This window comes from Battus philenor, unplaced genomic scaffold (assembly GCF_028537555.1).
Source record: "Battus philenor isolate CCGP_79_NKW_IND1 unplaced genomic scaffold, ilBatPhil1.0.hap1 SCAF_24, whole genome shotgun sequence".
NCBI classification, from domain to species: domain Eukaryota; kingdom Metazoa; phylum Arthropoda; class Insecta; order Lepidoptera; family Papilionidae; genus Battus; species Battus philenor.
In genome coordinates, this window is record NW_027181687.1 from 7,445,518 (window position 1) to 7,458,197 (window position 12,680).

The 12,680-nt window shown below is 31.7% G+C and overlaps 1 protein-coding gene across 3 annotated transcripts in view; it reads left to right on the forward strand.

Annotated features, from left to right (window-relative positions):
• The window catches only part of LOC137924570 (uncharacterized), a 110,240-nt gene extending 99,210 nt beyond the window's left edge, over nucleotides 1-11,030 (forward strand). For all 3 annotated transcript variants that reach the window (XM_068767963.1, XM_068767961.1, XM_068767962.1), the window contains exons 2-11: nucleotides 3,152-3,219; nucleotides 4,829-5,499; nucleotides 5,575-5,732; nucleotides 5,819-5,962; nucleotides 7,011-7,200; nucleotides 7,736-7,859; nucleotides 8,581-8,692; nucleotides 8,976-9,078; nucleotides 9,540-9,726; nucleotides 9,900-11,030. In XM_068767963.1, coding sequence (XP_068624064.1) covers nucleotides 3,162-3,219; nucleotides 4,829-5,499; nucleotides 5,575-5,732; nucleotides 5,819-5,962; nucleotides 7,011-7,200; nucleotides 7,736-7,859; nucleotides 8,581-8,692; nucleotides 8,976-9,078; nucleotides 9,540-9,726; nucleotides 9,900-10,651 — 2,499 coding nt within the window. In that variant the 5' untranslated portion in view covers nucleotides 3,152-3,161 and the 3' untranslated portion in view covers nucleotides 10,652-11,030. The remainder of the gene's footprint in view (nucleotides 1-3,151; nucleotides 3,220-4,828; nucleotides 5,500-5,574; nucleotides 5,733-5,818; nucleotides 5,963-7,010; nucleotides 7,201-7,735; nucleotides 7,860-8,580; nucleotides 8,693-8,975; nucleotides 9,079-9,539; nucleotides 9,727-9,899) is intronic.
• The last annotated feature ends 1,650 nt before the right edge of the window (nucleotides 11,031-12,680 follow it).

A 12,680-nucleotide genomic window follows, 5' to 3' on the forward strand; every position in this document is an offset into this window, starting at 1 on the left:
TAGTGATCTTTACCGTTACTTTATTAAGATTATAATTTTAATTATTGTACTAGAATAATAAAATTAAAATATTACGTTTTTAAATATGTGATACAATACGTTACACAACGTAATCACGTAATAACCTCGGGGAGTATCGCATTAGTTTGTCAGAATAAGTACAGAGGTCATTCAACGGAACGGTGTTACGTCACGTCGCATCACGATCATGTGACTGGTTTGTTTTGCTACTCTGCATTTCGACATCGATACAATTTGCATCGCCGTTTTACTATGACATAATTATCTAATTACCTTTGATTTGTTATCCGTACATGCCTTTATACGCCTTTCGAGGTCACAGTTCATTTAGTGTAAAGGGAAGTAATAAACTTTGTGTCTTAAAATCTTTTATGGAACACTGCTTTACTCGTATTATTTGGCATGTTTGTCTGTTAAATTAGGTGAGAGATTATCATCAATACGAATGTTACTGTTATCTAAATGAAATAGGTACAGTTTTAGGTAAAGTCAATGGTTCAGAAATAATTAATAACTCGATTTTTTTTACTATAATCTATTAAGAAAAAGAGTTTTTAAATTTTGGAATAGTATATGATAATATTAATTACCTCTTACCTTTCGAGAAAAGAACCTACGACCTACAATGCCTTTGTAAGTTCTTAGTCCTTATTTATGGTATTACAGATTTGATTCTATTCGAATAACGAAATATTTGTACGGTCATACATATTACCATTCCACAATTCACATACAGAGTTCGGCTTTAAAAGTACTTTGTAAAACCCGTTAAATTTAGGGTAATGGTATTTAATTTCATCACGTACTGGTTTAATGTTAAAATACTACATAAGTTAGAACCTTGGTTGCTTTACATTCATTTCGTTTATATCTTTAGATCATGTTAGATAAGTGCTAACTGAACTTTTAATTCGTACATACATTTGTAATGGCGTATTAATGGACGTGTATATGACTTTATAGGAGGCGATTGTCGGAAGTCAAGCTGAATCATTTTATCGACAGTTTTCCGATATTTAAATCATCTTATTATCAATCACGACTGAAGAAATATATTGTAAGTAGGCTTTCTATATGTAAAACAGCAACAAAAGCTATATTATCAATTTATTAATGTTCAAAAAACAATTTTCACAGATATTAAAAACATTGGATTAATATTGAATGTAATAAAGTCTTGTAAATTGCTGACGACATGTATATTTACGAACTAATTGGTAATTTATTTCCTCTGCAAATAAAACGTATTTTTAATTAAGTAGATTCGCTATACCTTTCTTTGTGAGACGTGAAGCGAACACGAGAGATTATTATTTATAATAACAAAGAGCTCTGTACTGGAAAAAATATTATTCAATCTTTTTATTGTGTCAAAGCTGTTTATATAGTAATGCATGTAATTAAATTATACCCGTTACATTATTATAATTATCATCTATGGTTAAGTATGGAGACATGGCAAGCGAAGCGCAGGATGTTCACACGTAAGATGAAACGACGACCTTGTTATGGTATTCGGAAGACACTTAATGCAGGCTGCTTCAAACTTGATCTTATTAGAAAGCCTATTTATGTCCAGGATTGGACGTCCGGCTGAAATAACACGGGGCATCTTCAGGAGTTATGTTACACCGATTAGTGCCAAACACAGAGTCTGACTCTGACGATCTAAAGCAAAGTTCATGATTTTTCGTCATCAGAACAGAGAAGCTGTTAGCCTAACTAGTTTTTTTTAACGTACTATAACTCAATGGAAGTAACTAATTCCTTTGCACACGGCTCTATAATCTCGTGGAATTATAAAAATATTTATTAAGAAACTGCACATTTCATTTGATTTTTCACATGTGTAGTACAGTTTTCGTTTATGAAATATCACAGAGAAATATTCACTGAAGCTGAGTGTATATTACCGTATATTTAAAACAATGAACCCTTAGATTAAAAACATTTATATGTATACAAGCTGTTTAGATATAGCTGAATTTTTTTGGATTATTCTCATAAGCTTGGATTTAAGCAGACAATCTTCCTAATTACATTCTTAGTTGTCTTTTAAGTCCGTACGTAGTAATATTATTATATATTATATATAAGTAAGTAGGCTGCAGTGGTATTACAAAGATAATAGAGATTCATCGCGTGTAGTAATCTTTATGCGAAATATTTGATCTTCGAGAAAAGTTTATTCATATTTTCGTTAATAATATATAATACATATTATAAGCACATGTAGCCAAGCAAAACCGTATATAATTTACATTTTGTGAATAAATTATAATGGGATTGTCACTAGGGCAAGGCTTTTGACTAGGTATGGGCGTCTTTTGACAAAAACGACGAAGATTGATCGTAAATTTTAATAACAATAACTATATATTCGCATTAATTTCACTACCTTTTTTAAAAAAAAATATACAGTTCCAATGTCTTAAATGACAAAACTCAATATAATGTAACGTTTTTCGTGTAAGTTGTTTTATACTAGTCTAATGGTTTTTAGTTATTCTTGAAAAGTTGAAGGAAAAAAATGATTTTGAAATATAAATATCTTCTATATATAACTTTTAGTTTATCCGCGTTTTTCAGTACAAAAAGTAGATAAATTTCATATACAGCATAATACAGCATAATATTTCTTTAGTGAAAAATATTTTACATTGCATTTGCAACTTCATTTTATTAACCTACCGTTGTATTGTAATTGTGAAATGAATCCAATGCCTTTTAATGGTGGTTAGAAGGGAAAATGGTATAAGGTTTTAATGAAAATGAGAGTGGTCGGCAAGAAAAGCACTAAAGATCAAGTTTATTGTGCATCGTGTTACTTTCTATAAAAATTATTATAAAACATAGTCATTAGACTTCATTATCATCACCATTTCAATCGTACGAAGTCCATTACTGCACATGGGCCTTTATTATAGATTTCCAAAAGGACCAAGACGAGGTAGCCTGCATCCACCGTCATTCCAACCTTCGAAGCCATCCGTCTACGAAATTTGCGTTTGCTTTGATGTCTAATGTAAAAAATATTAATATTGATTACTTTCATAGTCAATATTGTATTTGTAGATTCATAATTAAATTTGTATATACTGCATTCTAATTTTAAAATGTTTTGTTTCAGATATTTAACGATGTACAGAAACATACATTACACGTTTTGCTTCGTGGCGTTCCTTCTTTCAGTCACATGTAAGTATTGATATAAAGTCACTGCATGAAATATCTATCAAACATTCTTACGTAGCACCTTCTCATGCAATATCCACCTGTGCCTTGTGACGAAGGTCTACAACCAATGAACTGTATTTGTGATGACTTACTGTCTTACGTGGTTTTCTACTTCGAGCCTCATTGGTAACCTCACGGTCACTTATCGAGCTATTTCTTTACGAGATTGAATCAGGAATGAGAAGATACATAAAGGAATGAAAGTAATCTATATAGTCTCTCGAACTGGCCACTTCAAATGGCAATGAACAGGCTAAATCGGGCGCAGAAAATATGATCACCAAGTTGTTAAGGTTCTGAAGTAAACGTGGATCGGCAAGCAAAGCGTAAGACGTGGATACAATAACGGAGTCTTATTATAGTCGTCGGACGTCGCTTGATGCAGTCCGTTTCCAATCGGTCCTTTTTGGGAATCTATAAGCGAGACTAATATTCATTAGTGAAGGTTTTACGTTTGAAACGTTAATGATGATGATGACAATAATAGAAGTAAATAATAATTTAATCTTAGTAAGTGTAATTAAATGTCTCAAGATGTTTAAATTTAATGTAACATAGATATGGATAAGCTATTTATAAATTAAAAAAGTACTTACTTTTTAAAGGCAAAGTGTAATACACATACTACAAGTCCAAATATCTTAGGAGTTACTATGTATCCGCCATTGAGTGTTACTATATCTCCCTAACATTGGTTAAAGAAGTCTCAAGTTAAAAGGGCTCTATCGACACAATGATGCTTCATCCCATAAAACATATCGATACTTGCGCGTTGTGAGTTGAATCGCATTTTACATACATTGTGAAATGCAAGATCAAATACTACATCTTGATACTATGTTTGTACCATTCGACTGTGGCTAAAAATATATATACAATAAATGTTTTAAGTTGTTTTTTACGCTGTTTAATTAAACCATTTATAAGAGGTAAGATTTTTAACTTCATTATTTATACAACTAGATGGACTTCATCAGCCCGTCAATTATAAAAAATTCAAACCTATTACGAAAGTTTTGGTACATAAAAATATGCCGAACATCTACAAAAAAAAGAGTTTAGTATACGATAATTATACTTTATCTTAATTATTTATCTATAATACAAACAAATGTAAAGGATATAAAGGTTTTGATTTTGTAACAATTTTAAAAGTTAAATATCAAAACATCGTGAGCGTTGTACACAAGGTATAAGATGAATGGCACGATTAAGTTGAGCAACTCAGGATGCCTTGATAGTTGGATCCACAATTGCTTTGCGACAGCCTTGCGATTGCGTCGCTACGACATGCATTATACATTATCACACGCGACACGCACAATTTATGTGGGTTAAGTCCAAATTAAATGATAAATCATCAAAATTATTGTAGTTCGCGGACTGTAAACATTTATTTACTTATTGACAAAACATTATTTCTAATGGGCATCACATCACATGTAGTTTTCTTTTATTATTGCGAGCTAAAATAAAATTGAAAGTTATTAGATCTTTCTCTTCAATAAGTTTTACTTTACAGTCAGTTCGTAGATGTTCCCGACCAATTATAAGATATTATTTGTTTTAGATACAAAAGAAATACATAAAATCAAAACGTTCTCTGAAGACACGACTGAAGATTATACCGGTGAAACAACTTTTTTGGGAAACGCAGAGCAACCAGTGAGTTCCGGTGACTCTGAAGATGCAAAAAATCTAGAAAGAGAGGGTATAGAGAGCCTCAATATTGACAAGGAAGTAGAAATAACTGACGCGTCCAATATTAAAATTTTAAACAACAGTGAACCTTTCAGAACACTTGAGAGTGCGTCCAGGGTGTTAGTTCCAGCTGTTTACAATCACTCTATTAACGATGTTTTATATCAAAGAAAACCTGAAAATGTATCGGAAATTAGTAATAAGAATAATATAAAAAAGGTAGAAGATAATTCTATACAAAGAAATTTACTTAAAAGGACACAAAAGAAGTCAAACTTCAGAGCTCATGTACAATACGATGAAGTGACTGGAGAACTGATAAGCGATGACCATCCATGTCAACGGGAATGTGTGGAAGGAGCAGAACCAATGATCTGCTTTTATCACTTTAACTTGGAGTGGTATCAAACAATGAGTAAAGCGTGCTATGACTGTCCTTATAATGCAAGCGACTGTTCAAGACCTGATTGCATTCCAGCAGATGGAATGAGTAGGCCTTTAAACGTGGTTAATAGAAAGATGCCAGGACCTGCTATAGAGGTAGATAAAGTTTTATATTTTGTATATTTTATTGATAAATCTTCACAAATAATAATTTATGTATTTAATTTGCAGGTCTGCCATAATGACAGAATAGTTGTTGACGTTGAGAACGATTTAATGACTGAAAGTACCACAGTACATTGGCATGGACAACATCAAAGAGGTAGTCCATACATGGACGGAACTCCTTATGTTACACAATGTCCTATATTACCTGAATCAACTTTCAGGTAACTGGCATTATTAAATTATTAAGTGAAAATAATTTAAATTTTGATGTCCGTTGAAATTATAATAAACTTTTTTTTTATATCAGGTACCAGTTTAATGCATCGCACGCTGGTACACATTTCTGGCATTCACACTCGGGCATGCAAAGAGCCGATGGTGCTGCTGGTGCATTAATTATCAGAAAACCAAAGAGTCTTGATCCACACGGGCGTCTTTATGACTTCGATAGGTAAGTCATATTGAAAACAGAAATGCAATAATATTACCGTATAATATTTTGTTCTTTCTTAAACTGTACTACAACCGAGTAATTCTTATAGCTTTACACAATAAGCCAATTAAATTCAGTAACATTTATTTACTGAAAATCATAATACATATGATATTTAGACGTCTAGTCTTGGCTTGCCTTACTGTCCTGGCTTCCGCAGCCAAGCGACATTGCGCTCACTTTGCGTAATTGTCAATATTAATCGATGTAGTCGAATTTATAACAAATTTTTGTAACTATTAAATCACACAAAAGATTGACTTTATCAATATTTCTATCTTAAACTTGGTTTTGAAAATAAACAAATGTCTTTTTGATTAAAAAAATTACATCCGAACAGTTATAGCCTGTGGCAATTAGAAATAAATGAACATATCGTGGAAGCCGAGCAAACGCTATGAGTTGGAAATGTAATTTGTATGGCTATTACCAATACTGGTCACTGTTTGCTTTGTTCTGTTCCTCAGGCCGGTTATTAAGTGACAAAGCTTTTAGTTACAATCCAAGCATGATAGTTGTTTGACGAATAATCAAACGCAATTAAGTAAGAAGCTTACATTTAGCTTTAATCGTTTAATTGTTTTGTGCTTATATATAGAGAATGTTTTCATAGGTTGTCTATAATTTCGTGTCTATAAATACTCGATATAGTATCGGTAGATAATTATCTATTTAATTTTCTTTTTAGATTATAGTAAAAGAAAAAAATATTGAAAATTTGTACCAATACTTCCAAGTATTTTATTGATAATTTCAGCTGCAGGACATTCACTGATAAATATAAGACTCGCCCATTAATTTTTTAATACATTCAGTTGGAAACGTTCGTCCAGTGTGTTTCAATATCTTAACAAAGTTTTCTATTCACTTTGTCGGTGGATGACCTACGCTGTTCTTGCCGATTCGTGATCTCTACTCCAGATCTTCAAGGCTCCAACGGTTATCAATTTTACTAATTCTCTTTCCAATAGCGACTTCGCATAATTTAATTCTTGTAATGTTTCAGGTCAGAGCATGTGATGATAGTTACTGATTGGATCCATGAGCTGTCAGTTTCAATGTTTACGGACCATCATCATTCGATCGGTGATAATAAGCCACCGACACTGCTGATAAATGGAGTAGGTCGCTTTAGAATATTCAATGAAACCGTCGAGCCTTCATACATGAGGGCAGCCAGATTCGACGTGGAAAAGGTGCGTAAATGTCCACCGCTATCAAAATCTTAATTACTTGATTTGCGTCTTGAAGAGTGCAAGAGTTTTTTTAATGAATATTCAGTATTTAATTGGTTTTACACCTATGAATTTATTCATCACGATATCTCAGCAACCATAAAGCCTAGAGAGTTGAAATTAGGTAGAAAAGTTCCTTGCATCAATTAGAAGAGTTACGAACGGATTTTGCAAAATACAGCAAGGTTGAAAGTTTTTAATAAGGTAGGTTTGTAAGGTTTAAGGTAGAAAGTTTTTTCACATGTTGAAAATTACTGGGAATGGATTTTATGAAATAATATCCATAAAAGTTAGTTCTTGCCGTGCGTGCTAGTGGTAAAATAAACGTTTACCCATCTATGTGTCTAATTTGATATTTACTATATCAGTTTATCTAGCCAGATACCAGTTGTATTAGAACTGTAATAAAGTTATAATTAAGTTATTATTCACCACAATGATTATTATTTATTTCAATTTAACATATTTATAAACGCTTGCAAATGTTTTGTTACAGGGCTTCAAATACCGTTTCCGAATTATCAATGCGGAGTTCCTTAACTGTCCCATTGAGTTATCAGTGGATGATCATAATATTACCGTGATTGCCTCCGACGGTTACGATCTGGAGCCAATAACAGGTAATTTGAATAATACAGTTAATTCTAACTAATATACTTTAACACAATGATGTACATGTGCACAAAGGCTAATTAAACATATTTAATGTACATGCACAAATGCACATTCAATTACTATTAGTTATTTAAAAAATCTGAGACTAAAGTCAGTTAATTCCGAAAATAGTATTTCAATCGACCTTTTAATTTTACGATAAATGATATGTACTTTTCATTTTTCACTAATTCAACTAGTTATTGTAATTTTATTTCTAATAACAATTTCATTAATCAACTAGATCATAGGTTCCCAAACAGCAGTGTAGCCTATAGGGGTCCTTGTCACGGGGGCGGTATTTAGTGCTACATTTTGTAAAACTTCTATTTTACGGCAAGAAACTATTGATCTAAAATGTCTATGGAAGAGTGGCGTTGGAATATTTTTTTTCTTATTAAGTGGCTTTTATTTAAAGTGACTTATTAAAGTGGGCTGTGAATCCGTGATCAAAGTCTTCGATTACCAAACGATGATTCAACTTTTTTATTTTATTAATATAAAACTTTTTTAGAATGTTTTCGATAATGGTAAAAGATATTATTGTAAAGAACACATCTGACTTTCATTGACTATGATTTCGATAGTATTTAAAGTAAAGTAAATTACAATAACAATTATTGAAGCACAGAGATTTAAAAAAAATTACTTGAATATTTACTAAACTTTAACATAATATTTTTGTAGCGACATCATTAGTGACATATGCCGGTGAAAGGTACGACTTTATACTAGACGCCAATAAAGAGATCAATAACTATTGGATTCGATTTAGAGGACTAATGGATTGCGATGAAAGGTAATTTTAAATATGTATATATTATTAGAAAATATATTCAAATGTGTATATTTAAGAATCGATCTATGCTTAGGATTTTTACTTCTTTTTTAAATATAAAAAGGTACATATTTTTAAATTATTTGTTTTCGTAGAACGACGACATAGGTCGCGGGAAGTAACTGTATGCACGTTACGCAAAACCGGTCATTGTTGACATCTTTGAGAGAAACCTATTTCTCATCGGCTGACTTGAATGAATGAATTTAATTTTAATTTACTTTCGTATTAACTTTGTTATTAGGTTCACAAAAGCAAAGCAAGTGGCTGTGCTTCACTATGAAGGTGCAAACGATGGGGAACCGTCGGGAGATCCCACTTGGGAAGAGTTACATAACGAAGGACTGGTAAGTTTATCCAGTTTTGTGAATTGTTTAGAAATATCTAATCTATTAGTGTTTGTATGTGTTATATATACAAATAATAAAGATTACATTTATGACCTAACTGCTTTACAACTCTTATTAGTTTATATTTTCTTGAAAAGCAATTCATGCTCTTTCTAATTGTATATTGGTAATTTTTTATAAAAATAACAACCTTTCGAAGAAATACCAATGACGTAATTAATAAAAGCATGGGGAAAAATAGAATTTGTCCTTTGATCTTGTATTGAAGAAAGGAACATTAAGGGCTATTTTTTAGAATTAATGAGATTTTTAATAATTTTACAAAAATATGAACAGATTTTTTTAGGATGTTGCGTTATGAGAAATAAACGGAGTGTTAGTCTTTTGATATTGTTTAGAACATAAAAGAGTACGATTTTTTTTTAAGAAAAAGGTATAAATGTGAAATTTGGTTTTAGCAATTAAACGCACTTAACAAGGGTGAAGAAGAAAATGAAACAATAAGCGTTGCTGAAATGAAGTCACTGATGGGCTACGACGATAGTTTAAAAGAAGTTGCAGATTATCAATTCTATATAGCTTATGATTTTTACGCGAAGAACAATTCTCATTTTCACAGGTCACCATATTACGGTTACTACCAAGGTAAGTTTGAATTTTTAAAATATTTAAAAGTACTAAAATCTTTAGCTTCTAACTATATCAGATAACCAAAAAATACTCTCTTCTTTTGATTGAGAATTTGACATCGATTTTTTGTTTTTGATATTAAAGTTTGGTTATAGCTGTTATATATACATACTTCGTTTTTTTTCCAGTACCAAACACGAGCAATCGCTTATACACGCCGCAACTGAATCACATCAGTATGAAGATGCCTTCTAGCCCTCTACTCATAGATAGACCTTCACCAGACAATTTCTGCAACGCCTCGAGTATCAACGAAACATGCAAAGAAGGATACTGCGAATGTCCACACGTGCTGTCGGTCCGAAAAAATGCTGTAGTTGAAATCATTATAGTAGACGAAGGAGTTACATTTGACGCTAATCATCCTTTCCACCTTCACGGACATAACTTTAGAGTTGTAGGTTTGAGACGTCTTGCTAACGATACTACAATTGAGGAAATTAAAGAGTTTGATAGAGCAGGGTTGTTGAAGAGAAATTTAAAGAATGCACCGTTAAAAGACACCGTAACAGTCCCAGATGGTGGATACACTGTTATTAGATTTAAAGCCGACAACCCTGGATATTGGTTGTTCCATTGTCATATAGAGTTTCACGTCGAAATCGGTATGGCTTTAGTGTTTAAAGTTGGTGATCATAAAGATATGGATCCAGTACCGCCCGGGTTTCCAAAATGTGGCAGCTACATGCCAGATAATGTGATGGAAGAGGCTACAACAGAAAAATCAAAGACAGATAGCCAATACATTTCTATAACACACTGGTGGCCGGTGGTTCTCATGAATAACAACAGTACTTCGGCAGCTTCGTGTTTAATATCGATAAATACTTTATTAATAGTCTCTTGTATTTGGATATTCAAATTAGTTATTGGAACTTAATTAAGATGTATTGTAATTGGAACTATTTAGATATAAAATTTCGTTAAACGAGTGTATTACTATGATTCGGAATAAGAATTGTGTACTTATAGACCTTGCATTGCAATCCAATTACTTGTTTTAATTATTTTGAAATATAATGGTTATTTATTTGTCTGTACTTACATTTATTATTTATATGAACAGCGAATATACTATGCAGTGAGAATAATGTAATGTCTTTGTATTATTGCAAATTTATGTCAAGTTCTTTCGGAATACGTCGTTTGTTGTGATTGATTTAATTCATGACTTGCCAAAAAAGGATAACATTTTAAGAAAATGTTTTGTGAATTGTTAAAGATATTGAAATGTCGCTGATGATATGTGATATTACGTAGCTAAGTTAACATTAAGTTTTTTAAGTTACATTAGTTATTTTGCATAAATTGTTAAGTATTTTTCAATAAAAAACTATTGTATGAAATACGGTGTTATTTATTTTTTATAACAAATATTATATCGACCATTTCTTAAAGATCTTTTTGCTAAGATGTTCTGTAGCCTTTGATGACAAATTTCGACGCAAAGAAGCTTGTTTATTATTTCCTTGAAATTACATGTTTATTCTCTAATAATTTATTTTATTGAGTAGGATCATGAATTACTAAATATAATGGATAATAAATGCCTATTAGTCGTTTCGACATATAACCATACCAGTGAAAAAAATAAACGAAATTTTTATTGACAAAGGAAACTGTATTTCATGGTAATTGTCGATTTATAGTTGCTAGGGAAATGGTAAACTTATGTTACACAAATGTGTCTCTTACTTTAGATTTCATTAGTAAGAGAGCTATGCTCGGTATTTTTTTTAGAGATCGAATCAGGAATGAGAAAGTTGGTAAATGAACGAAATCAACATAGACTAGTGGATTGCTGAATAGCGTAGACCTGACGCCCGCTGTGGGACTTTGAGGTGTGGGAACCACAAACCGGTAAGCGCAGCGCAGGGCGTACCACCAGAAGATGGATGGACAGACGTCATTGATAGGGTCGTCAGAAAACAATGGATGCAGGCAGTCTCCAATCGCTTCTGTTGGAAATCTATGGAAAAGACATATGAAAGAGAGACTGCATGATGATGATAATGTTGAAATACTTTAACAAAAGTGTTCATCAAGATTATTCTTACAAAAGAATAAAGTTAATAAAATATCTGGGTTAAAGTCACTATCAGACGTCTAGAAAAAAGCACAAACTCTTTTGTGCTTAGTAATTCCTCAATGAGGGCTGCGTTTTTTTAAAATGTTAGGTACTTTCCATAAAATTAACGATGCTCGTTTCCTTTTTTTATATTATTATCTACATGATTCGTACCGAGCCTAATTATAACATTTTTCTTAATAAATTTGTTGACTTGTAACGTGTTTGTGAATTTAATAAAACTTTTGAATACCGCTGAAACAATGTGGTATTTTACAATGTTCTTACCAATTTTACTTAATGAATGTTTGAAAATTTTCCGGTAAAGCCATTACAATTTGTGAAACTGGGAAAAGTTCGCATCCAATGAACATTTGTGAAAAGCAACACGTATAATGTACTTTTTATTTTAACTGTTGTTGCAAATAATGCGGTGCGGTCCCTTTGAAAGCGGTACTTAAAATAGTAACAGGAGCAGAAGAGAAAAATATAGCAGTTGTCCTGAATATTATCCTTACTATTACTAGTTTTGTAGTCTCTTCAATCTCCTTTATATTTTAGTAAAACTTCTTAAAATAGTACTAACAAATTGGAAAAACGAATCCATTACCTAATAAAATTACATAATCATATCATTAACGTTTGTTGAATGTGTCATATGGAAGTTCAATGACGTTCAATAATTTTCATGTTTTACGTATTAATATTTTCTTAGTACTTTAAGTGTACTGTTTATTAAGTGTGTTATTGAATTTACATTGACAAAAGTTTGTTAAACTACACCCAAAAAAATTATCTTCGTTTTACTAAATTTCATAGAATAAGTAACTTTTTAATATAT